The sequence below is a fragment of the Bathycoccus prasinos genome, assembly GCF_002220235.1.
Source record: "Bathycoccus prasinos genomic : Chromosome_2".
NCBI lineage: Eukaryota > Viridiplantae > Chlorophyta > Mamiellophyceae > Mamiellales > Bathycoccaceae > Bathycoccus > Bathycoccus prasinos.
In genome coordinates this window covers 954,321-975,568 of record NC_024007.1, presented here as the reverse complement: position 1 = coordinate 975,568, position 21,248 = coordinate 954,321, and the positions used below count along the sequence as shown (strand labels likewise).

Below are 21,248 nucleotides of genomic sequence, written 5' to 3'. Positions count from 1 at the left end.
GGTTTCTCACTCAAAACGTAATATTCGTGAGGAGCATTTTCGGTATATCGTGTTCCGCATCAACCGCGCGGCGGCGCTTCGTGTAATAATATATATATGCCGACAAGGAATGTCGTGATGAGTAGACTTTTAGATACTCAAAATCTATCTCGTTTTCCTCGAGCTTCTTCTTCTTCCGTCGCTTTTAAACGCCAAGTACGTTAAACTGACCAATTGCAAAGCGATGATAATCACGAACCCAGTCATATCGCCCCCGGCTTTTTTCATCCCAGCATTACCCGCGACCAGGAAATACAGCGTCGGCACGACCGTACACAGGAGCATTTTCATCAGTCTCTGATTGTTTTCACGAACCGCGATGACTTTCAAAATCGACACGAACACGTGGTTGATCCCCCACAATCCCCACATCATAGTTTGTGCATCCTTCCCTTGCGGGTTCATCAGTTGTAACATCTTTCCGTCGTCTAAAAGAGGTAAACCGTATAAAGGTGCGACAATATCTCTCCCGGCGGGTACGACGATAAACGCGGAGGAGAAGATGGCGATGTTTTTCATCAGTTTATCCATATTGTTCGTAGGTAAATGAATTGGAATTGCGTGTGTTCAAATGAGGTTTTAGGGGCGAATGTGACTTCACTTTCTCTCTTCCTCTTTCTCTCTCGGTCGATCAAATAAATGCCTTTAATGGCGGCTTCTTTGAAGGCTCCTTCTCCTCCTCCTCTGTCTCCTCCGACACAGGTTCGTTTTTTGTCGTCGTCATCGTGTTGTTCTTGTCGTCGTTCTTTCCCGTCGTCGTCGTCGAGAAGTAATATCTTCTTTGGTCGAACTTTAACGGGGAAAACGAATGGAGAACGAGGACGAAGAGCGAAGAGTCGAGGTGGTGATGATGAGTTGAACGCGCTGGATATGCTTTTGCGAGGACGAGGAGAGGAAGCGACTATGTCTACTTCTTCGTCTGACGAGAACGAGGACGAGCAAAGCGCAGAGAAGAAGAAACCGATGACGACGAAACCGGTGGTGGTGGTTAGGGATATTACGGTCAATTTGGACGAAGAGACGGCGATAAACGTGTCCGTCCGAGTGGACTCGGCATCCTCTCGAGTCGTGCATTACTCTCAATATCCTCCGCTCGGAGTGATTGTAGAACCGACTCGAGACGGGGTGAAAATAACCGAAGTGACGGACGCGTCGTCGCCGTTTCGAGCGAACGACATAATCAGAGCAGTTTCAGGGATGATACCGACGATGAAGTATGGGCAAGGGAACTTACTACTAGGCGGTAATGGCAGACCTGGGTTTAAAAGAGTCATGTGTACCGTGCGCTCGGCGTTGGAGATTCGCGAAGAAGAAGAAGAAGAGGAAGACGAAGAAAGGCTGTTACGGTTGATAGATGTGGAATTCGAGACGTGTTTGAAAGCTATACAGAGTAACAGTAAAGCCGGTGACTACGAGGTTGTTTTAGTCGTCGAGAGACGCAAAGCGGCAGCGGAATGAAACGGATGAGTAGTAGTCGCGTAGAACTTAAGTAGTTGCATCATTTCTCGTTTTTGTGCGAGTGCTAGTGTAAGAATAAAAATTAGAAACCAACCATGCTCGCTAAACGCAGCTCGTTAATGTTCGCTTCATCCATACCACTTCCGCCGTATTTCGGTCGCATGTTTCGGAATTTTGCCAACTTTTCCCAAAAGTCGCTCTTACCCAGGCCGGCGACCGTGGCGTCGAACACTTCGCGGTCGTCCACCAACGCCAACAACATGCGAGTCGACCCAAACGCCTCCGAATTCAATTCAAACTTTTCCTTTTCCGCGTTGTCTAATCCCGCGACGTCTTTCTCTAAAGAACGCATGATATCGTCTATTAAATCTGGCGAGCATCGCAAACCGAGCATTCGTAACGCGATGGCTAATCTTAAACCTGGACTATCTACAGAGGACACGTCTTTACATTCCAACAGTTCCGGCACTTTCGCTTCCACCTCGCTCGCACCAAACACGTCTTTATAACACTTTTTAATCCCTTCGAAATGATCCGCACCGACCACGACAACCACAGAATTCGCGCTCTGTCCGTCCTCACTAGACACGCACTTACGAATGCACGAGGTCATGATTTGATCGCGTTCGTCGATGATGTACTTTTGGAACGCGTCGTTCTCGGTTATAATCGAATCGCACTCCTGTCTCAGCTTATCACTTTCCGGCAACAACAACCTATAATTTCTCTCCGACTGTTTGCTAAACGCCTCGTCCAACTCCTCTAACGTTGGTTCAGTGACTAACCTCCCGTACGTGCTTCTTTTCGGTCTATCCGCAAAGACAATCTTCGCGTCCACGTACATCGCCGCGGCGTATACCAGCGGTTCCGCCGGCAACTGTTCTCGCATGGACATCCAAAAATCTCCCACCAACGCGTCCTTATCCACTTCTGATTTCATCTCCCCGGCCAATCGAGTCACAAACGTTAACGCTTCGTCCAACGTCGGATCTATCATCATCTGTTGCACGCCTTGCTCGAACGTGACCATGTTCCCGTGTTGCTCGCCGTGGCCCGCCGAGACGGCGGTTTCGCACACCACGAACTTCGGTTTCGATTTCATGATATATTCCGCCGCTTCGTACTCCTTTTGCGTGTGCGTGATGCCGAACAAGGACACTTTTTCGTCCAATCTTTCGCCAGTTTGGAAATTCTTTTCATTGTTATTCTCTTGTTGCTCAGCGGCGACACCGACTCCGCGACGACGACGACGATGGTGATGACTTTGTTGACGATGGGTTTTTTCCCGGTGGAAATGTGCAACGAGATGATTCTTCTTCTTCTTCTTCGTCCCAAGACTCGCTCTGACGATGAACCCTCCTCTCGAGTCAGAAAAAGAAGAAGCACTGCTGCTGAAAGACGTGCTCGTCGAATTGTTTTGAAGCGAAGGAAACGCGCGACAGAAGTTGTTTAGTGAGAGCGTCATTTTGATTTTTTGTGCGGCGGTTTTATCCAAAAACAACTTTATCATCAAAAACTCCTCTACTCCTAAACTATTATATAGACTATGTTAAAGTCCCCGATGAGCGTTGTTATTTCGTCAAAAGGCGGCTTTTCTTACCAGCGATGTGTCGATCCTCCCCCTCCTCTTTCGACGACGCGGATTTGCTCTTCTTCTTTATCTCATGTATCACATGTCCTTCTTACCGGTCCTGTCGCGATGTTCGGCGTACCAAACAGGAACTTTCACGTGACTCGTCGTCGTGAACGTCTTCCCGGCTTCCCCGCCCATCATGTCGTTACTTTTCGGTACCTGGTTTCCTCCTCCTTTGGAAGAACTTTTCTTCGCCTGCTCTATGTCTCGTTTCAACTGTTCTGCTTTCTGTTCTTTCTTCGCCTTGGACGCGTCGCGTCTCGCTTTCGATTTTTTGTTCGATTGTTGCTTGTTTCGAGGTAACACGTTCGTCGAATTCTTCGTTGATGAATTCACGGATCTCTTAGTAATGTTCTCTACGTTGAACGCGGGTCCACCTTTCTTCTTCGTCGTTTTCTTCTTTTCCTTCCCTGTTCCATCTTTCTTCTTTTTGAGCACCCACCACGCCGCGCCGACAACAACCAAAGCGAGCGCTTGTAGGGAAAAGCTTTCATTTTCATCGGCGGAAATCTTCTTCTTTAACTTCTTCTTTGTCGTCGTTTTCGTCGCCATCTTTTCGCGCACAAAAAAAGAAAGAGCTTATCGTATATCAGAGAGCAGCGAGAGATTCTATGTCTCCGCTTTTTCTTCTTCTTCTTCTTCTTCTTAAACGAGAGAGAGGCAAACAAAGTCTCTCAAGAGTTGTTGTTTTGTCTGGGATTTTTTATCCAAGGAGGAAAATAAAAAAAAAAACCAATATTTAGGGTTTATAATTTGAGTAAGAATTACGTACTCATAAGTCCGTAACTCTTACTCAAATTTGACTCTGTAAGTGCTTATTTCTTACTCGTACGTCTGCACGTCTTACTCACGATTTGCTCCATTTTTACCTCATTGTTTTACGAGTTTCAACGTCGTTGAAACAGCAGAGAGAGGCAACACAAATTGAGAGAACAGATGATGAAGAAAAAAGGAGGAGTAGGTTTTAAAGCGGTGTCCCTGAACGACTCTTTCGAAGAGGAGGAGGATTTAGAAGAAGAAGCGTCTCCTTTTCCTCCTCCTCCTGGAACCAAAAGGAACGACGACGTGAACGAAAAAGAAGAAGAAGAAACATTCGCGACGCCAATGACGACGTTTAAAATAAAAACGGGATCTGATGATGCGACTGCTGCAAACGACGTAAACGGCTTAACTTCGGAAGAACGAGGAGGAGTTTCGGCAAAAACAAACGTCGCGAGTGGTGGTAATGGTGGTAATGGTGGTTTTGGCAGCAACGACTCGTCGCCGACGACTTTAATTGCGAACGAATCGAGAGATACGATTTCAGAGTTGAGAAACAACATCAATGCGTCGTCTCCGACGAAGAAGAACAATACTAATTTCTTGTACAACAATAATCACCAGCAGCAGTATAATCATCATCAAAACAGAAACGAAAAAGACAATAACGAGAGCGACGTGTACCACGTGCACAACCGGTCGATAAGCGCGACGAGTATGGATGGGTTAATTTCCCGGTTAGACGAGGAAAGCGGGAACGGAGGAGTCGGCGAGAGGACGAACGATTCGCGATTCAACGAATTCTCGGACGGCGGCGGACGACGGAGAGAAGACGGTAGCAGTAGTAGTAGCAACGCGATTGTTCGAGCGTGTTCGAAAGCGTTAGATATTCCGTGGTGTTTCGGAGAGTCGAGGAAAACGAGGAAAAACGTGGTATCGATATCGATTGTATTGTTGTTGATTTTGTTCGCCGCGATTCCGTTGCGACATTGGCAGCACATGTCGTGATGAAGAAAGAGTTTTACGCCGCGTTTTAGAGATAGTATATGTAGTGGTTTTTAGGAATATGTCAGCGTTTAATTACAGGTACAAATTACAACAGCTTTTTTGATATACATTGCGAAAGCGTTTTCTTTCGCGCTTTAAAGTCTTTCTCTCTCTTTCTCTCAAATCTATTCGCGCTGCTCAAAAGTTTCTTCCGAAATCCGGAATATCTGGCGGCCCGATGTAATCGATCCTCGGTCCCATCCCCGGATGTAACGGCTGCCTCGGAAACGACGGCGGCCCTCTGCTGCTAAACGGATCGTTTCTGTCCGGATACCCTCCTCCGAGTATTTCGTTTTGTCGTTGTTGTTCTTGAAGTCGTCGTCGTTCGAGGTCCAAGCGTTCCCACTCCTTGCACTTCAAACACTCCTTCTCTTTCGCAGGCTCGACCATCCCGCGGTGGTTTAATATCTTCTCCTTTACCATTTGATTCACGATATCCTCCCCGAGCTTTCGAACGGATTCTTCTTTGATGGTCACCAACAGCGTCTTTATCTCGTCTTCTTCTTCTTCTTCTATATCTCTTTCTGTTTCAAACGCAAACGTAACACTCAAAGTGTGTTTACCCACTCTCGTCGAGCGCACGTCGACGAGAGTGCTCAATTCTCCATCATCGGAAAAATCGAATCGGTACGTAGCGCTACTCTCACTGCTAATATCACCGCTTTTGCTGCTCGCCCACGGCGGCAACAAAACGTCCACGTCGTCGTCCACAATCTGATTCGTTTCCCTAACGAGAACCCATCCGTTGGCTAAAAGGAACGAGTGCACAAAAACCATGGCCAAAAGATCATTTTGCGTTTGACTTAAACTCCCTCGTCCCAAAAGTGCAACAGTCATTCGCGCGAGGGCGAACGTGGACGCTCGCGCGGGGACTACCGGAGGAGGACAATCGTCTCTCATGATGATGTGTTTGTGTGTCAATTTGTGATGTTATCTCTCGATATAGAAAAATGTGAGATGTTGGTTAAGCGATATACATAGAACACTCGAGACAAAAAGAGGCAAAACAAACTTTGAATACTCTCTTATTCTTTTTCTTGTCTCTGTCTTCTCACTTTTTGTGTTGTTGTTGTTGTTGTGTGATGATGGCACACACAGACAGTAGCCGTGCATCGTTTCGTATGCGTAAATATAGCAAAATCGTAATCGAACAATTAATTCTCTCTCTCTCTTAAAGGTCTTCTAAATCGGTCGGCTGCTCTCTCTCTTCTCTCTCTCCCAAAACGTTTCCTAATAATCGGAGCGAATAATTGAACGTCTTCGATCTTCGTTGTCGAATCATCGGTTTGATGACGTTATTCGCTCTAATTCCAAATCTTAGTACAGTGGTGATAACAAGAGTCTCTCTCTTATTATTTCCGGAACCCCATCAACCTCCCCGCGCTATTCTCCACCGCTAAGAACATCCCGCACATCCCTCCACAAATCATCGCCGTGATCGCGGTTGGTTTTTTCAGGCAATATGAACTGGTGTTGATTGTTTTCGCCCCTGCCCACATGCCGAACGGGTACGACGCTATTGGAAACGCGATCGCGGTCGCCCAATCTTGCGTGTTGAAGTTTGCGATGCATTTCGAGATGGATGGATGTTTGTCCGTCACCGGGTACTCGGGTTGGTCCGTTATCACGCCCATTATTCGTGGTACTTTTTTGTATCTACCTACTCTTCCTCTTAAACTCTCTCTTTCTCTCTCTCTGCTAAAGTAGTGTGAAGAGTCGCGCTCTTTGTTGTTGTTGTTGTTATTCTTCTTGCGCTCGAAAGAGTGAAGTTTCGAATCCAATGTCCTGCACAAAAACGGGTAGAAGAACGCGAAGAAGAAGAAAAGATGCCGCAAGGTATGGGTCAAGACGCGTCCTCGCCGCCGAGGTTCGTGGAGGAGTTGGACGAAAGCGCGAAGAAAGAGAAGAGACATCATCGAGGAGGACGAGAACAACGTAAAGCGACGGGGAAAAGGAGTCGGAGATACACTTGGTGGAATGGAAACGATGATGGTTCCCCGGGGAAACGTGATTCAAAAATCATCAATAAAGAGGACGACGATTTGATGTTGAAAGAGATAAAGACGAAAGAAGACGAAGAAATAGACGAAACGATGAAGACGAGGACGACGTCGGATACGACGAAAATGCTCGTTTCCGGCGGCGTCGCCGGCGCGTTTAGTAAATCGTGCACGGCACCTCTCGCTCGGTTAACCATTTTAAGACAGTTGCAAGGCACGAACGCGGTGCCGGGGTGGTCGAACAGCGTCGTCGCCAAGCAAGATTTAGGAATCGTGAAGAGTCTCAGGCACATCGTGAACACGGAAGGCGTTCGGGCGTTGTGGAAAGGGAACGGAGTGACGATTGCGCACAGATTACCGTATTCCGCGATTAATTTTTACACGTACGAAAACACGCTCGACTTTATCGAAAACGAAGTCGAGGGGAGGTGGAACGTGAAAGAGTATCAGGCGTGGGAGGTGACGAAAAGGTTGGCGGCCGGGGCGTTTGCCGGGTGTTTTTCGTGCACGATGACGTATCCTTTAGATTTGGTGAGGACGAGGTTAGCCGCGCAAGTGACGCCGACGATGGCGGAGACGAGCGCGAGCGGAGGAGGTGTCGCGTCGACGACAACAATAAACGGTGGGCAACAACATCCACACTATAAAGGGATTTTAAGGAGCATGAGAACGATTGTCAGCGAAGAAGGCGCGAGAGGTTTGTATCGCGGCTTACCGCCGACATTAGTCGGCGTCGGGCCGAACTTGGCGATAAACTTTGCCGCGTACGAAACTTTGCGGAACTATTTCGGCAACAACACCGGCGAGTTTGGAAAAGAGAATCCGATGTTTATCAGTTTAGCGTGCGGGTCAGCCTCGGCGGTCGTTTCGGCGTCGGCGACGTTCCCTTTAGATTTAGTGCGTAGACGCATGCAAATGCGCGATGCGACGAGAGGAGATACTTTCTTAGCCGTCTTCAAAAGAGTCATCCGGAAAGAAGGTTTTGTCGGTTTGTATCGCGGCATCTACCCGGAGTTTGCGAAAGTAGTACCGGGCGTTTCGATCACGTACGCGACGTACGAGTTATTGAAACGATTAGCAGGAGTGGACACGGGTAGAATGTAAAATTAGAACGATTAGAAGCTTAATAGTTTGTTAATGATATATGTCTTATTATTTAAAATATAGATACTCGCTGTGTCTTTCTTTCTCAGTGTTTGTCTGTTTTTATGTGTGTGTGTGTCTCTCTCTCTCTCTTGCTTTAACATTGGTGGTGGTACAAATATTTCCTCACGTGCACAGCATTAAGTTATAATACGGCGGTTCTGGCGCGAATCGACGAATGATTTCGTTCACCAACACGTCTTTTGGAATATCGCTCAAGGTTGTGATACAAGCAGTAACACTCGCGGAAGCTGGCGGCGACGAATACATCGATGCCTCCGTTTGTTGTTCGTTCGTTGCTTTTTTGTCTTCTTCTTCCTCTTTTTCTTCCTCTTCTTCTCGTTTCGCGTGCGCGAAAGTCCACACGCGCAGAGTTTCCCTAACAGCCGACTGGAACGCGTTGCTCTGGTAACATTTCAAAGTTTTGTTCGTTCTCGGACTCCAATTCGTCACAGTCTTCGGGTACGTGATTGAAAACACCTCCGCGCTCGATCTTCCTCCAGACGAAGGCGCCATGTCCCCTTCGTCGTCGCCAGAATCTTCTTCCGAATCCATCGTTTCCGGTGGTGGATAAAACACCGGACTATCCCGAATCACCAACCTTTCTGGTAGCTCTCTTCTTTCTCCTTCTTCTTCTTCTTCTCCTCTTCCTCTTCCTCCTACCTCCTCGTCCTCCCCGTCGTCCGAATGTTCTTCTTCTCTCGAAGACGCCGTTTTAAACGTCCAAGGGTGCGTCAAATACGTCTGCTGTCGATGTCTTTGCCCAGGTTTTAACAGCTTATACGGTTGGTGGTTGCCATCGTAATCAATCCACAGCATTCGAACGTTCTCGTTCGTCCTGTTTTGATGTGATGAGAGGAGAAATGAGTGTGATATAAAAGCAAACATATATGCGCGTGAGTATGACAAGACAGAGACAAGACAACTGGATAAAACGCCTAAAGAGACAAAAAGACGAAAAACAATTTCTCTCTGTGATCATGAATATCATCTGCATCAAACGTACCCGTTCTCGAACCAGACGTGACAGCTTCGCTCCGATCGACCCGATCTTATGTTGTTATATTTAGTGTTCTCTTCGTCGTCGTCTTCAAACATCGGATCGATTCGGTGCGGAAACAACCACATCGTTTCGTCTCTGCTCAGACGATGACATTGACGGGACGGTGGAGTTGTTTCAGTTTCGCGAGAAAAAGATGCGCGCAGAAAACGACGACGTCGAAAACCCCGACGAGAATTGTTGGTGGTATTGTTGGTGGTCGTTTTCGTAAACAACACTTTCAACGGGTGCAAAAGGAAAGAGAGAACGACGAGGAACGCCGCGCGCATTAGTAGGATTGCTTTATGATGTTGCGCGAAGTATGTGACGAAATTTCGAGATGACATGCGATAATACGCGCGCGTTTTCTCTCTCTCTTTTTAACGTCTGTTCTAACTCATCCACTACCTCCTAATAATTATTTATCTAACGACTATTATCTGTTGTTATCGGCTAACAGCTTTCTCCAGTGCGAGCGAGCGGACCACGTGTGATTTAAATCGCCCTCGCTTCGATGAAACTCTTCCTCGGTTAACACCACCCCGGCGGTCCAATCGACCATTTCCGGCGCGGTCGGATGCGAGATGCGATATTCAGCGGAATATTCGCCTTTCATGTTCACGTGAACGTGAATAGGATCGTGTTGATATTTCAACCAACAGTCTTGGTATTTAAACTCCCCAGCCGCCGGCGCGAAACAGCCCTGTTCTTTCGGACAATACACCCAAACGTTGCACGGATAATAATTCGGCGCTTTCGGAACGTAGTCTTTGCACGATTGACAACACCGGCCGGCGTCTGGCTGTTTATTTTGGTTCCCCCAAACGTTGGCGTAGCCGTCGTAATCGGTGTGTTCGCTCGTAAAACACGACTCGTGTTTCTTCAACTCGTTTCTCGCTTTGTTCCTCTCTAAATCGTGCGCGAACAACCACTTGATCTGAGGGCCGCAGCAGTTTTCGTTCCCAATCGCTCGCAACACTTTTTCCGCTTTTTCCTTCGGGAACCCGGCTTGGATGAGACCGTTCACGTTCTTCTCGTCCGGTTCGTACGTTTTTTCTATAACCGGCGTGACGCCAGAGTTGGAACTCATCACCGAAATCCCGAGTTGCGCGTCCGATGTAAAAAACGACTCAGAAAGCGCGAGCGAAAACAAAAACAAAAACAAAGCTTTTGGAAAGAAGTTTAAAAAGGAGAACGATGATCGTTTGGAGGAAATCATCTCAAAATCGCCATAAACTCTCTCTCTCTCTTCCTCCTCCTTTCTCTCACTCTCGTCTCGCTTTACGAGTGTGGTACGATGTTCTTCTTTTCTTCCCTTAACGAAGAATCTGCATTTTTTTCAAAACAAAAAGTAATTCAATTCTTTTTTCTCTCCTGTCTCACTCAAAAGAAAAGAGCCGCGTCTCCCTCCATTAGTATATCTTTGACATACAAAACATCTCATCTCGCTTTGCGCGCTTTAGGACACAACGAACGCGCGGTATTCATAGTAAAGAGAGAGAGAGAGAACAATTTGCCAGATTTAAGTAGGACGAAGTTTTACAACGCGCGCGCGGATCATTTGCAGAGAGAAAGAGAGAGAGAGAAAGAGAGATTAGATTTTAGACATGTCTGCGACGTCTCGGTACGGCGCGAATGCGAATGCGAACAACGATCCTTCTCAACAAAAAGGAGGATCGTTAGGCAAGAAGGAGGCAAGAAGAGACCAGTGGAACGTGCCGGGCGGCCCGATCGACCCAGGTGTTTTAGCGAAATACAACGACTGGGTTCGTCGACAACCGTTGCAAGCCATGGTGGGTTCTTTAGTTTTTATTGTCCTCTTAGGCGTCTTTGAGTCGTTGAGAGACGATTGGTCGATATTACCGTATTACGGCGAAGCGGTGATATTAGAGACCGTTTTGAGTTTAGATAACATCGTCGTGTTTCACCAAATCTTCGAGAGTTTGAAAGTGCCAAACTCGAGACGACCGAGTATTTTACTGTTGGGTGTACCGATTATGATTGGCGTACGGTTGGCGTTGTTTTTGGTGTTAAGAGGGATGTTGTCCAAGTTTTGGCCGGCGTTTATCGTTATTGGTTTATATTTAGCGTACCAAGGGTACCAGACGATGATGGAAGAAGACGAGGACGAGGACGAGGACGAGGACGAGGATAGCATAGACGAGCAAGCGCAAGGAGTCACCGCGTACGTGAGAAGAACGTGTCACTCCTTCGGGTGGGTCACGAGGAAGTACCACGGAAGCGCCTTGTGGGTCACGGGGGGAGACGAGTTGGTGGAGGATGAAAAGGGAGGGGTCGTTTCGTCTGCGAGAAGATGTATGGTGACGCCCGCGTTGGTTTGTCTCCTCGTCATCGAGTTGTGCGATATTATCTTTTGCATCGACGGCGTGGCGACGATTTACGAGTTGGACCATTACCGATTGCGAGCGGCGATTATGGGGGACATCACGGCGGCGGTGTTTGTGAGAACGTGTTATCCAGTCGTCGGGAACGCGGTGAATTTATTTCCAGACGTGAAATATTCCGTCGGTTTAACGTTAATTTTCGTCGGTTTGGATATGATATTGGACGCGTTTGATATCGATTTACCGGCGTGGGCGTTGGGCGTGTTGATGCCGGTGTTGTTCGTCATCGGCATCGCGAGTTCAATGATCAGAGGTGGGGGTACGTCTAAAGATTTGAGTAAAATCATGGGAGATGGTTGCGATTATACCGACAGGAAAGTAAGTAACGAGGAAAGGGAGGAAGTCGTCGTCGACTCTGGAAAGAAGTGATGATGTTGACGACGACGTTAAATAGAAAACACGACGCGTTTGTAATATTAGTTGCTTAAAAAAATAAATCTATTATTGCCCATCACCCGTATTATATTCTTACTTCTACCGCGCTGTTGCTGCTGCTGCTGCTGCTGTTAAATACTGTCTCTCGTACCTCTCCACTTCCCTTCCCAAAGCGCTTTTCAGCGAGAGCACCTCCGCGGACGCTTTCGTCAACTCGCGAAACTTTTCAATCACCGCTCTCGCCTGGTATACCGCTTTCTGTCTTCTTCTTCTTCTTCCAAAACTTTTATTATTACTCCTTTTCGTCGTTTGCTCATCTTCTTCTTCTCCCTCCTTTTTTTCCTCCTCGTCGTCGTCGTCCGTGATGAACACCGCTCGAAACGCGTCGCGCTCGTCGTCATCATCACTCGAAGAAGAAGTCACTTTTGCGACGCAGCACTTCGCCGATGTTTTCTTTGCTTCCACGTCGTTCGCCACCGCTTCCCATCCTACCGCGCCGAGCGAATATCTCGCCCGCGCGATCGACATCATCGCCTCTCTTGTCTTTTCTTCGTGCGCTATTCGCGTCTGCGCGTACTTGTCCGCTAAGTCGAACACGTGAGTAAACGTTCGCTCTTGATTCTGTTGTTGTTGTTGTTGTTGTGCTGCTGATGATGATGCATATACTCCCGCTTTTTCTCTAAAGTCTTCTTTACTATCTTCCTCGTCGTCTCTGTGTGTCTTCTTCGCGTTTTCGTTGGTCTCCATCGCGTGAGAATGTATATATATATATACCACGCGCGCGTGTGTGTTGTAGTTGTGTGTATTTAACTGTTTCCTGCCAACACAAAGCGCACACCGAGAGACGCCTGTTTTTCCCAAACAACATTCACATCAAACGCAGAGAAGGAAAAAAGTGCAAAAACTTCTCAAAAACTGAGATGAACTCTTTCACCAGTTGTCTGTTCGTGTGGCTTTTGAGGCGAGCGTTTCCATCTGCTTTTTTTTCTCTTTTTTGTTTGCCTTTTTTTCTCTCTCTCTCTCTCGTTTGTTGTTTTGTGACTCTTCGACATCATCACAAAAACACGCATCCACAAAAATCTCATCAGACCCAGTTCTCTCTCTTTCTCTCTCTCTTCAGACGACGACGAAGAAGAAGACGCAGAAGAACGCGGTGGAGTAGCGTTCGCGTCGTCTCTGATCTGCGCTTCTTTCCTCTCGTTTTGGTCGTCGGAAGAGCGTAAAAGAAAGGCGAGGGAGAGAGAATATTAATTTTTGGGGTGGCGTTTCCGGGAAAGCGGTTACAAAGACAATATCATCATCGTTTTCATCATCATCAGAGAGAAGAAGTTAAAGAAGAAGAAGCTTAAGAAGAAACAGAAGCAAGTCATGGCCGACGCGATCACCATCATCGTTTGATACGGAGAAATCAACAGCATCATGGGGTGCACGTCGTCGAAACACCCGGCGATGTACGTCGTCCCAAACACCACCACGAGTACGAGCGATCGAAAATCATCCGAAAATTTTGGTGTCGAAGAGACCAAAAAAAACACGAGTGGTGGCTCGAAAGGACAAGAAGCCATCAAAATCGGTGGTTTCGCTCGGGAGGAGGAGGCGAGGAAAAATTCTACGAGAAAAAACGATGCAGAGGACGACGTCAAAATGCCTCGTTGGAACGAACCGATGACGAATGCGAACGTTTTTACGTTATCGAGCGCGGATCAGATCATACGCGAGGAGGAGTACGAGAGACAACATTCGGTAAACGCGCGAAACGCAGTCGCGCCCAAAAACACGAAACAACAACAGAAAGGGAAAAAAAAGAAAAGAGATGCGTCGACGTCGCGGGCAAGTAGCACGTCACCGGCACCGTCGTTGGCGCGAGCGCAACATCAGCACAGCTCGATGAATCCGTCTGGGAGTATGCCGCAGTATTTAGGCGTGCCGCCGCCAAAGTCGCTGAGCGTTTTGAGGAGAGACGCAGGCGAGAGTAGTTTTGAGTGTGCAAATTTTGCGACGACTCATTCCTCGTCGTCCGCGATGAAGAGAGATGACGTGGATTTGAACAGTGAGATTGATCGGTACATCATGGTGACGCTTTTAGAGAGAGAACGGGACGTGGTGAGAGGGAAGGCGGACGTTTTGAGAGCGACGAGCGGAAAGATTTCGAGCGCGTTGGAGAAGGAGAGGAAGAGCTTGAAGAGTAAGAGTGGGAAGGAGAATAAGAAACAGAAGACGCTCGCGGCAACAACAGCGACCAGTACAGATCCAGATCCATCATCTCTGCAAGACTCTTTGAGCAACGTGTTTGGCGCGCTCTTTTCCGGCGTCGCGCCAGCCACGGAGGAAGAACAACAGAAACGAAATCTTCTCGAGCGCTCAAGCAGTAGTGACACGACGACGACGACGACGATGCACATGAACAATGACACGTCGGTGCAAGATTTATGCGGCGAACTCCTGAAAAATGAGCGCTTTATACACATGCACGCGGCTTCAGGCTCGGTTCTCGATTCGCGATTCATAAACGGGAGAAGAGACGCGCCCGGGGATTGGGTCGAAGTCGCGCCACGGTCGCCGGAGCAAAGGAAAAGCAGAAAATCTTCGTCGTCGTCGAAAAAGAAAAGTAAGGATGACAGAAATAGCGCACCATCGCGCACACCAGCAGCAGCAGTAGTAGTAGCAGCAGCAGCAACAACAGCAGACACGGCAACAACAGCAACAACAAGAAGTGGCACTAATATTAATAGAGGACGCACATCATCAAATCATAATACTAATACTAGAGGTGAAAGCAGCAAACCGAAAGCTCCCGCCGCAGTGGACGATCAGGACTATTTCAGTCCAATCGATACGCCGAAGAAGCAAGAAATGCAGAAGTCGTCGCCGAATAGTCCTGGGAATATCGCGAACGTTACCGCCAATATCGGCGCAGACAAACTGAATACTCTGTCGCGATCTTCTTCGCGCTCGAGACTCTCAAACTCTGCGAGCGCGAGAGATAAGATGCTTAATTCGAGCGGCGCGTCCAGATCAGGAGGAGCAACGGACAATAATTCAAATAACAACAATATTAGCAATACCATGGACGGGTCGATTTCGATCGGGTATGAGAATCGCGAAAAGGAGTTGAGAACATCTCCCGATTCAAATCTCGCGCCGACGAGCCCGAGAGAAATCGAAACTGTCCAGGAAGAGAGAGGTTGAAAAAACAAAACATTCTTTATGTAACATACCATAAAACGATAATTATTTGCTCTGTAATACATTTCAGTCAATTAATTATACACGCGTTCGATAGCGGCTATGATGCCGCGATGATCCGATAACGGGACGTTGTTATCGTCCCGAAGCGCGCGAACGACCCGAGCTTTGGTTTTTCTTCTCCTCGACATCTTCACCTCTCCTTCTTCGCTGATCTCGAAAATATAGTCCAATCTTTTCTTCTTCGTCGTTTCATCCACGACGACGTATCTCCCTTTTTTTAGAGAATACATGCACTCTGGAAACGTCTGTAAAGACTCGTCGTCGTCGTCCCCGATCGGAAGCGTATCGCGAAACGTTTGTTTTTCGCCGCCGAGCACTTCCATTATTTTCTCATACTCTGCGCTCCCTGCGATGCAATTCAAGTCACCACATACCACCGCCGCATCAATAACATCGCTCGATGCTGATCCAACGAATACTCGCGAGTGTATCGATTTCTGAACGAACGTCTTCATTTCCTTCGCTTGCTCCTCTCGGGTTTCCCTCGACTCGCGCCAGAAGTCAGACTGAAGATGCGCGTTAAACATGCACACGGTCGTGTCCTCGTCCGGATCGCTCAGCGCGACTCCGAGCACGCCTTTGTTAAAAAACAATCTCTCGCCTCCTGAGGACGTTTTAAATTCGTGGAAAACGCTGTGTCTCACCGGAAGTTTGCTCAAAATCACCAACCCGCTCTTCGCTTTTCCTCGAATCACGTGAGGAAAATACGCGGAGAGCTTTCTGATCAAAAGCGAAGTGCTCTCTTCATCGAAACACTCTTGCAAGGCGATCGCGTCCACGAATTCCTCGATCGATGCCAATCGATTCGCCAAGCACGCCGCGCGTAAGAGAAGGTACGATGGCCTTCCGCCCTGGCCTCGACAGACGCCTCGCAGGAGTTGACAGTTTAGAGAGAAAAAAACGTACGACGTCTCTCGCAAAGAGGAAGAAGAAGAAGAAACGGAAGAGGAACAAAAGTGCGCGATTTCTTCGATAAATTCGCACTGTTGGGAACACTCGCCGCAATCGGTTTCGTCGATGTCGTCCTCAGTCGCGCAGCAGGAGGAGAAGAGGCACATGGTATGTCTGTTGTGCGGTTTTCAAAGTGTGGAGAGAAGAGATACAAAATTTGACTTTTCTACGTACGACGAGTTCGAGGCGAAGCGAAACGATACTACTATGGATGATGATCGGTGGTATAAATTAACTCTTTACGATGTGTTATTTTGGTTTATTACAAGCTATACGGTTTGAAAAACGCCTCTCTCGTCGTCGTCGACGACGAGGAAGCGGTACACTCTATGTATGTTCTTTTTCGTTCTGTGCGCTGGTCGGTTGCTAAAAGTCTCGCATAGACTCTCTCTCGAGCAACCTATTTAGTTTTCTTCTTCTCTCCATTCTTCTTTCTCCTCATCTCCGATGTTCTTCTCTTTCTTTCTCTCTCTCTCTTTCTTTCTGTGCTTTCTTCTAATCTAATGATAAAATATTTCTTTTGCAGTAGTATTCACAAATTTAGAAGACGCCGAGGGAGATGGCCTTGTCGATCGGCATGGTGGCGCCGATACCCATCCAAATCGCGTAGAAGGTACCGATCAAAAAGACGGTGGTCGCGACCGGTCTTCTGAACGGGTTTTGGAACTTGTTGATAGATTCCAAAAACGGAACGGTGATCAAGCCAACCGGGACGGCAGCCATGGACAAAACGCCCAACAATTTGTTCGGGATGACTCTCAACGCGTTGAAAGTCGGGAAAAAGTACCACTCCGGCAAGATTTCCAACGGCGTGGCGAACGGATCTGCCGGCTCGCCCAACGCCGTCGGTTCCATAACCGCCAAGGAGATGGACAACGCGATGGTACCCAAGATAACAACCGGGAAAATGTACAACAAATCGTTCGGCCACGCCGGTTCACCGTAGTAGTTGTGGCCCATACCCTTCGCGAGCTTGGCTCTCAACACCGGGTCGGACAAGTCCGGCTTTTTGGTGACCGAGTTGGAGATGACCAAGGAGCGAGACGACTTGGTGGATTTGATGCTGTTGTTGGTGTAAGAGTAACGAAGAAAAATTCAGACGGTCAGTCAGTTTCCCGATGATCGGAGGATATCCTCGGAGGAGTAAAAAGAGAAAACGAATCACAATCGAGGCAAAGAGGATCGAGGCCTCTCGATGGTGACGTTCTATCATCATCTCTTTTCCCCGAGAATCAAAAATCACACATCCCCCCGCGTTTCCGAAAACGACGCAGAAGCTACCACTCGCGAACAGATTTCGAGGAATATCGGAACATTTACGACGAAAACATATCCGCGTGCGCACGATTCGACGACACTATTCGCCTTCCCCGATTGGATATTCCCACCACAAAACGTTTAGCGCGCGCGATTGCCATTTTTTCCTCCTTTTCAAAGACAACAACACAACGAGATATGAGAGAGAAAACGGGACGCTCTGACGTAATCCAAAAAAATGAAATCTACGCTACGAAATCTACCCCATACCTCAACGGTGCGAACGGTAAAGCGTTCGACACGGACGCTTTCGCCGTTCTCACGGATTTCGTGAATGTCGGGCGCGCGGTGGAAACCGCGTTGGAAGACGCTTGGATGGCAAACATATTCTTTTACTTCTTTGTGCGTGTATAATAATAGTGCAGATTTGGCAGAGAACCTCCTCCACCTCCTCCTTTCTCCTGTGTCTTGAGATCAAACAAAAAAACAATTATTTAGGGTTTTTATTTTTCCAAGCAAAACAAAAGAAAGAATGAAGAAAAAAGTTCGTTATTTTAGAGCAAAAATCACATGGAGGAAGAAGCGTTGAAACGAGCGTTCGAACGCTGCGTGGAATCCTCCCGTCCACTCCCACCGTTAGCAGTAAAAGGAGGAGACTTTATTGATGACGATGATGATAATCTCGCCGCGTTGAAAGAGCGCGAAGATGCGGAAAAGGCTGGGGAGTACTTGGAAAGATTGATGAAAGAAGATTTCGACGGGAAAAAGAAAGCGAGACGATGCGCGGAAATGTTGGGACCGGTGGACGCGTTTGGCCGGGAGATGCCGTTTAAGTTAGAGTTTTACATGATTTTGTTGTTGGAGGAGGAGGAGGAGCTCGGGATGGTGGAGAAGCTGACGCGGTTGGCGAGGAAGTGCGAGGTGCAATTGGGAAATTCTTCTGCTTCTGCTTCTGCTTCAACGAGTATATGGAAACAAAGGCGGAACGAGGTATTGTTTGCGATTGTGAACGCGCGCGCGAAAAGAAACGAATATAGAGCCGCGTTGAGCGTATGCGGACGAATTTGCGCGACGAACGGTGTGGAGGGCGACGCGCGAACGGAACACGCGGCGAGGTCGACGGCGCTGAGGATACTCGTCGCCTCCGGAGACGTCGGGAAGGCGCACGCTATGTTGGAAACAATCGATGAAGCGAGTATAGGTAGGGATGCAATGTTGATGAACAGGGTTTTGTTATCGACGGCTTCGGGTGAATACGAAAATGCGCTTCGTTTGTTGTTGCAAGGGGGTGAAGGCGTCGACGATGCCGCTGCGTGCGCGAAAAAGATTTGCGAATGCGCGTTACTCGTTCTCAAAGCGCAACCGAAAATCGCGCTGAAAGGCATGTTGGATGCGTTGGCGAATCACCCGTCGCATTATTTATCGACGAAAAATGAAGATGTGGGTATAGTAGCGTTGACCAATATTTGCGCGTGTTACGACATATCTCCGAGCGACGCGAGCGCCAAGATGGCATTCTTTCGATTCGTGAAATCGAACTGCGGTGCAAACGAAAACATAGGCAACTTTATTTTGAAGAAACAGCAACAGCAACAGCAACAAACCGTAGCGGCAAACTACTAATATTCGCGAGCGTAGATAGATAGATAGATAGATAGATAGATAGATAGATAGATAGATAGATAGATAGATAAGGAGAGAAACTTCTTATAATGCTTTTTGATACAAATTAATAACAACTTTTATTTTATGGGCTTTTAACGCCTAACCCCTCAGAAATCCCCCAACTGACTAAATACGCGCAAATCGCTGCTAAGCCACCGTTCATTAACATAAAGAAACCACTCTTTACTTGCGCTTGATTTGTAAACTTCGCCTTCGCTGCCCCTAACGAAAATAGCGTAAACGCGGTCAGAGCGCACGCGCTCACGAACAACGCGTCTTCTGACCCGCTCTTTGCCAACCTTCCGATCAAATACGGCATCAAAGGCACGAAACCAAACAAAGAAAACGCTACAAAAGTTACCAACCCATTCATAAAACTCGACTCTTCCTCCGGAGGCATCAACCCTAACTCCTCCACCATCATCACGTCCACGAATATGTCTTCGTACTTTGACATCGTCTCGATGATTATCGTCGCGTCTTCCTCTTTCATCCCTCTTTGCATGTAAATCTCCACCATCTCTCGCTTCTCGCCTTCCGGAAAGTTATCAAACTCCCACTTCTCCCGTTTTTTCTCCGTCGTCGCGTATTCGTGCTCCGCTTTACTCGATAAGAAATCCCCGAATCCCATGGACAAACCGTCCGCGAAGAGATTGGCAAAGCCCATCAGCAAGACAATCTCCGTGCTCAAACTCCCACCTTTACTCGCCGCGACGACTGCAAACGTCGTGATGATCCCATCCAGACCCCCAAAGACTAAACTTTTCACGTATTTTCCTCCCGCGCCGGCGTGCGCTTCCTCCGCGTCGTATTTGATCTCACCATCGTTCGTGTTGTTGGTGGTGTTCCCGGGAGTCGAATTTCTCGCGCGCGGTGTAACAGTCGACGCATTCGCTTTGGATTCGTGCGCCGCTCGAGACGCCGCGACGTCGTTCTCGTTGAACGCGTCTTTCGCCGCGGATAATCGACGCGTTAAGTTCATCTTAGTCTCGCGTGTTTGTGTGTGTTTATGTGTGTGTATTGTTCAGAAGAAGTGTGTGTTTACTAATGAGGAAACTTTATTGCGAGACGTGGCAGTCTCTCTCTCTCCCGTAAAACGCTCTTTCTGCGCTCTTTGCACCTTTGAACGGCGTCTTTCGCACGTTCGGATGATTTTCCGAGTCTCTGTTCGCGCGCTGCTACTATTGGAATGAATACTATCGTGATTTCCCGTCGGCGTTGCACGACTTTTGACTGTTGTATTCCGATCTCTTCTTCGCGCGGCGCGCTCCGTCGAAGACTTCAGGAGTCGTCGTCCGCCTTCCTCTCTTTGACGAAACTCGGCGTGAACGACTGTTTTCTTTTCACGTGTCTCTTCTCTTCGCGAAACTCGTCCTCGTATTCATCGTGTATTTCGTTGAGATCTTTATCGTCGGAGAGTCTCCACACGGAGAACGACGCGTCGAGTGAAGGAGGAGAAGGAGGAGGAGGAGATCTCGTTCTTCTTTGCGAGAGAGGTAAAGGGGTGAGCGAACGACGAATCTTCTGGCCGCGGCGGATGCCGTCTATATCGTCGTCGTCGACGAAAGAGAAGAAAGACGAAGAGGACGTCGGAGGAAGCTTTTCCCCGGGATGGTGCCACGTTCGCGCGCCTCGGCGAAGAACGCCGCCGCCGCCTTTCGTCCTCGTGTTCGGAGGATGTTCTTCTTCTTCCTCTTCTCGGACGAATACACGCACCGCCACCAACCGAAGTTGTTCTTCTCTCTTCTTTGTCTTCTTCTTCTTCTTCTTTTCCTTCTTCCCGCCACCACGATCGACGATCGCGCGAAACGCATCCGCCGCGGTCGAGGCGAACGTCAACAAGCCGAGCGCGAACTGATCGTCGAAGGAGGAGGAGGAGGAAACCTTCGTCGTCGTCGTCGTCGTCGATTTCTCTCCTCTTCTTCGCGTATTTTTTTCCCCGTCGTCCTCAAAGTCCTCCTCGTTCAAAACGGAAAGTTCGACGCGTACCGGTGCGTTCGGGTAGAGCAAAGAGAGACATAAAGACGGCAACGAGGGGGAGGTGGATGTTCCTTCGGATGTATTGACGGCATCACGAGCAGCAGAGGATGTCGTCATCGCGCAAAGTGGCAGCGTTTTGTTTTTTCTTTTTTGTTTGTTTTTTCTCTTCTGTGCTGGCGATTTTTTTCCGCATTTAATTGTGCATCAAGGGGGTTCGTGCATAATTAAAAAAAGAACAATTGTATTCG

At 48.1% G+C, this 21,248-nt stretch overlaps 18 protein-coding genes across 18 annotated transcripts; 6 read left to right on the top strand and 12 right to left on the bottom strand.

The window, feature by feature from the left end:
- Positions 1–144: 144 nt before the first annotated feature.
- Positions 145–570, bottom strand: Bathy02g05440 (unknown protein; the record flags this gene model as incomplete). Its single annotated transcript, XM_007514422.1, has 1 exon — positions 145–570. One exon carries the CDS (start codon positions 568–570, stop codon positions 145–147), a length of 426 nt encoding a protein of 141 aa, XP_007514484.1.
- Positions 571–687: 117 nt separating this feature from the next.
- Bathy02g05430 (unknown protein) lies at positions 688–1,497 on the top strand (the record flags this gene model as incomplete). The annotated part of the gene is made up of 1 exon (XM_007514890.1): positions 688–1,497. One exon carries the CDS (start codon positions 688–690, stop codon positions 1,495–1,497), a length of 810 nt encoding a protein of 269 aa, XP_007514952.1.
- An 82-nt stretch (positions 1,498–1,579) lies between these two features.
- On the bottom strand, positions 1,580–2,962 carry Bathy02g05420 (predicted protein; the record flags this gene model as incomplete). The annotated part of the gene is made up of 1 exon (XM_007514577.1): positions 1,580–2,962. The coding sequence occupies one exon, from the start codon at positions 2,960–2,962 to the stop codon at positions 1,580–1,582; it is 1,383 nt and encodes a 460-aa protein (XP_007514639.1).
- A 204-nt stretch (positions 2,963–3,166) lies between these two features.
- Positions 3,167–3,682, bottom strand: Bathy02g05410 (predicted protein; the record flags this gene model as incomplete). The annotated part of the gene is made up of 1 exon (XM_007514753.1): positions 3,167–3,682. The coding sequence occupies one exon, from the start codon at positions 3,680–3,682 to the stop codon at positions 3,167–3,169; it is 516 nt and encodes a 171-aa protein (XP_007514815.1).
- A 387-nt stretch (positions 3,683–4,069) lies between these two features.
- Positions 4,070–4,897, top strand: Bathy02g05400 (unknown protein; the record flags this gene model as incomplete). The annotated part of the gene is made up of 1 exon (XM_007514498.1): positions 4,070–4,897. The coding sequence occupies one exon, from the start codon at positions 4,070–4,072 to the stop codon at positions 4,895–4,897; it is 828 nt and encodes a 275-aa protein (XP_007514560.1).
- Positions 4,898–5,074: 177 nt separating this feature from the next.
- On the bottom strand, positions 5,075–5,836 carry Bathy02g05390 (unknown protein; the record flags this gene model as incomplete). Its single annotated transcript, XM_007514771.1, has 1 exon — positions 5,075–5,836. One exon carries the CDS (start codon positions 5,834–5,836, stop codon positions 5,075–5,077), a length of 762 nt encoding a protein of 253 aa, XP_007514833.1.
- Positions 5,837–6,288: 452 nt separating this feature from the next.
- On the bottom strand, positions 6,289–6,849 carry Bathy02g05380 (the record flags this gene model as incomplete). Its single annotated transcript, XM_007514410.1, has 1 exon — positions 6,289–6,849. The coding sequence occupies one exon, from the start codon at positions 6,847–6,849 to the stop codon at positions 6,289–6,291; it is 561 nt and encodes a 186-aa protein (XP_007514472.1).
- A 180-nt stretch (positions 6,850–7,029) lies between these two features.
- On the top strand, positions 7,030–8,040 carry Bathy02g05370 (predicted protein; the record flags this gene model as incomplete). Its single annotated transcript, XM_007514962.1, has 1 exon — positions 7,030–8,040. The coding sequence occupies one exon, from the start codon at positions 7,030–7,032 to the stop codon at positions 8,038–8,040; it is 1,011 nt and encodes a 336-aa protein (XP_007515024.1).
- A 165-nt stretch (positions 8,041–8,205) lies between these two features.
- Positions 8,206–8,967, bottom strand: Bathy02g05360 (predicted protein; the record flags this gene model as incomplete). Its single annotated transcript, XM_007514676.1, has 1 exon — positions 8,206–8,967. One exon carries the CDS (start codon positions 8,965–8,967, stop codon positions 8,206–8,208), a length of 762 nt encoding a protein of 253 aa, XP_007514738.1.
- A 587-nt stretch (positions 8,968–9,554) lies between these two features.
- On the bottom strand, positions 9,555–10,208 carry Bathy02g05350 (predicted protein; the record flags this gene model as incomplete). The annotated part of the gene is made up of 1 exon (XM_007514503.1): positions 9,555–10,208. One exon carries the CDS (start codon positions 10,206–10,208, stop codon positions 9,555–9,557), a length of 654 nt encoding a protein of 217 aa, XP_007514565.1.
- Positions 10,209–10,725: 517 nt separating this feature from the next.
- On the top strand, positions 10,726–11,892 carry Bathy02g05340 (predicted protein; the record flags this gene model as incomplete). Its single annotated transcript, XM_007514625.1, has 1 exon — positions 10,726–11,892. The coding sequence occupies one exon, from the start codon at positions 10,726–10,728 to the stop codon at positions 11,890–11,892; it is 1,167 nt and encodes a 388-aa protein (XP_007514687.1).
- A 105-nt stretch (positions 11,893–11,997) lies between these two features.
- Positions 11,998–12,645, bottom strand: Bathy02g05330 (unknown protein; the record flags this gene model as incomplete). Its single annotated transcript, XM_007514523.1, has 1 exon — positions 11,998–12,645. One exon carries the CDS (start codon positions 12,643–12,645, stop codon positions 11,998–12,000), a length of 648 nt encoding a protein of 215 aa, XP_007514585.1.
- A 672-nt stretch (positions 12,646–13,317) lies between these two features.
- On the top strand, positions 13,318–15,087 carry Bathy02g05320 (unknown protein; the record flags this gene model as incomplete). The annotated part of the gene is made up of 1 exon (XM_007514725.1): positions 13,318–15,087. One exon carries the CDS (start codon positions 13,318–13,320, stop codon positions 15,085–15,087), a length of 1,770 nt encoding a protein of 589 aa, XP_007514787.1.
- Positions 15,088–15,158: 71 nt separating this feature from the next.
- Positions 15,159–16,205, bottom strand: Bathy02g05310 (predicted protein; the record flags this gene model as incomplete). Its single annotated transcript, XM_007514935.1, has 1 exon — positions 15,159–16,205. The coding sequence occupies one exon, from the start codon at positions 16,203–16,205 to the stop codon at positions 15,159–15,161; it is 1,047 nt and encodes a 348-aa protein (XP_007514997.1).
- A 433-nt stretch (positions 16,206–16,638) lies between these two features.
- Bathy02g05300 (cytochrome b6/f complex subunit IV) lies at positions 16,639–17,741 on the bottom strand (the record flags this gene model as incomplete). The annotated part of the gene is made up of 2 exons (XM_007514875.1): positions 16,639–17,161; positions 17,626–17,741. 2 exons carry the CDS (start codon positions 17,739–17,741, stop codon positions 16,639–16,641), a joined length of 639 nt encoding a protein of 212 aa, XP_007514937.1.
- Positions 17,742–17,925: 184 nt separating this feature from the next.
- Bathy02g05290 (unknown protein) lies at positions 17,926–18,978 on the top strand (the record flags this gene model as incomplete). Its single annotated transcript, XM_007515016.1, has 1 exon — positions 17,926–18,978. The coding sequence occupies one exon, from the start codon at positions 17,926–17,928 to the stop codon at positions 18,976–18,978; it is 1,053 nt and encodes a 350-aa protein (XP_007515078.1).
- Positions 18,979–19,102: 124 nt separating this feature from the next.
- Positions 19,103–20,002, bottom strand: Bathy02g05280 (hypothetical protein; the record flags this gene model as incomplete). Its single annotated transcript, XM_007514435.1, has 1 exon — positions 19,103–20,002. The coding sequence occupies one exon, from the start codon at positions 20,000–20,002 to the stop codon at positions 19,103–19,105; it is 900 nt and encodes a 299-aa protein (XP_007514497.1).
- A 299-nt stretch (positions 20,003–20,301) lies between these two features.
- Bathy02g05270 (unknown protein) lies at positions 20,302–21,117 on the bottom strand (the record flags this gene model as incomplete). Its single annotated transcript, XM_007514495.1, has 1 exon — positions 20,302–21,117. The coding sequence occupies one exon, from the start codon at positions 21,115–21,117 to the stop codon at positions 20,302–20,304; it is 816 nt and encodes a 271-aa protein (XP_007514557.1).
- Between the last annotated feature and the right edge of the window lie 131 nt (positions 21,118–21,248).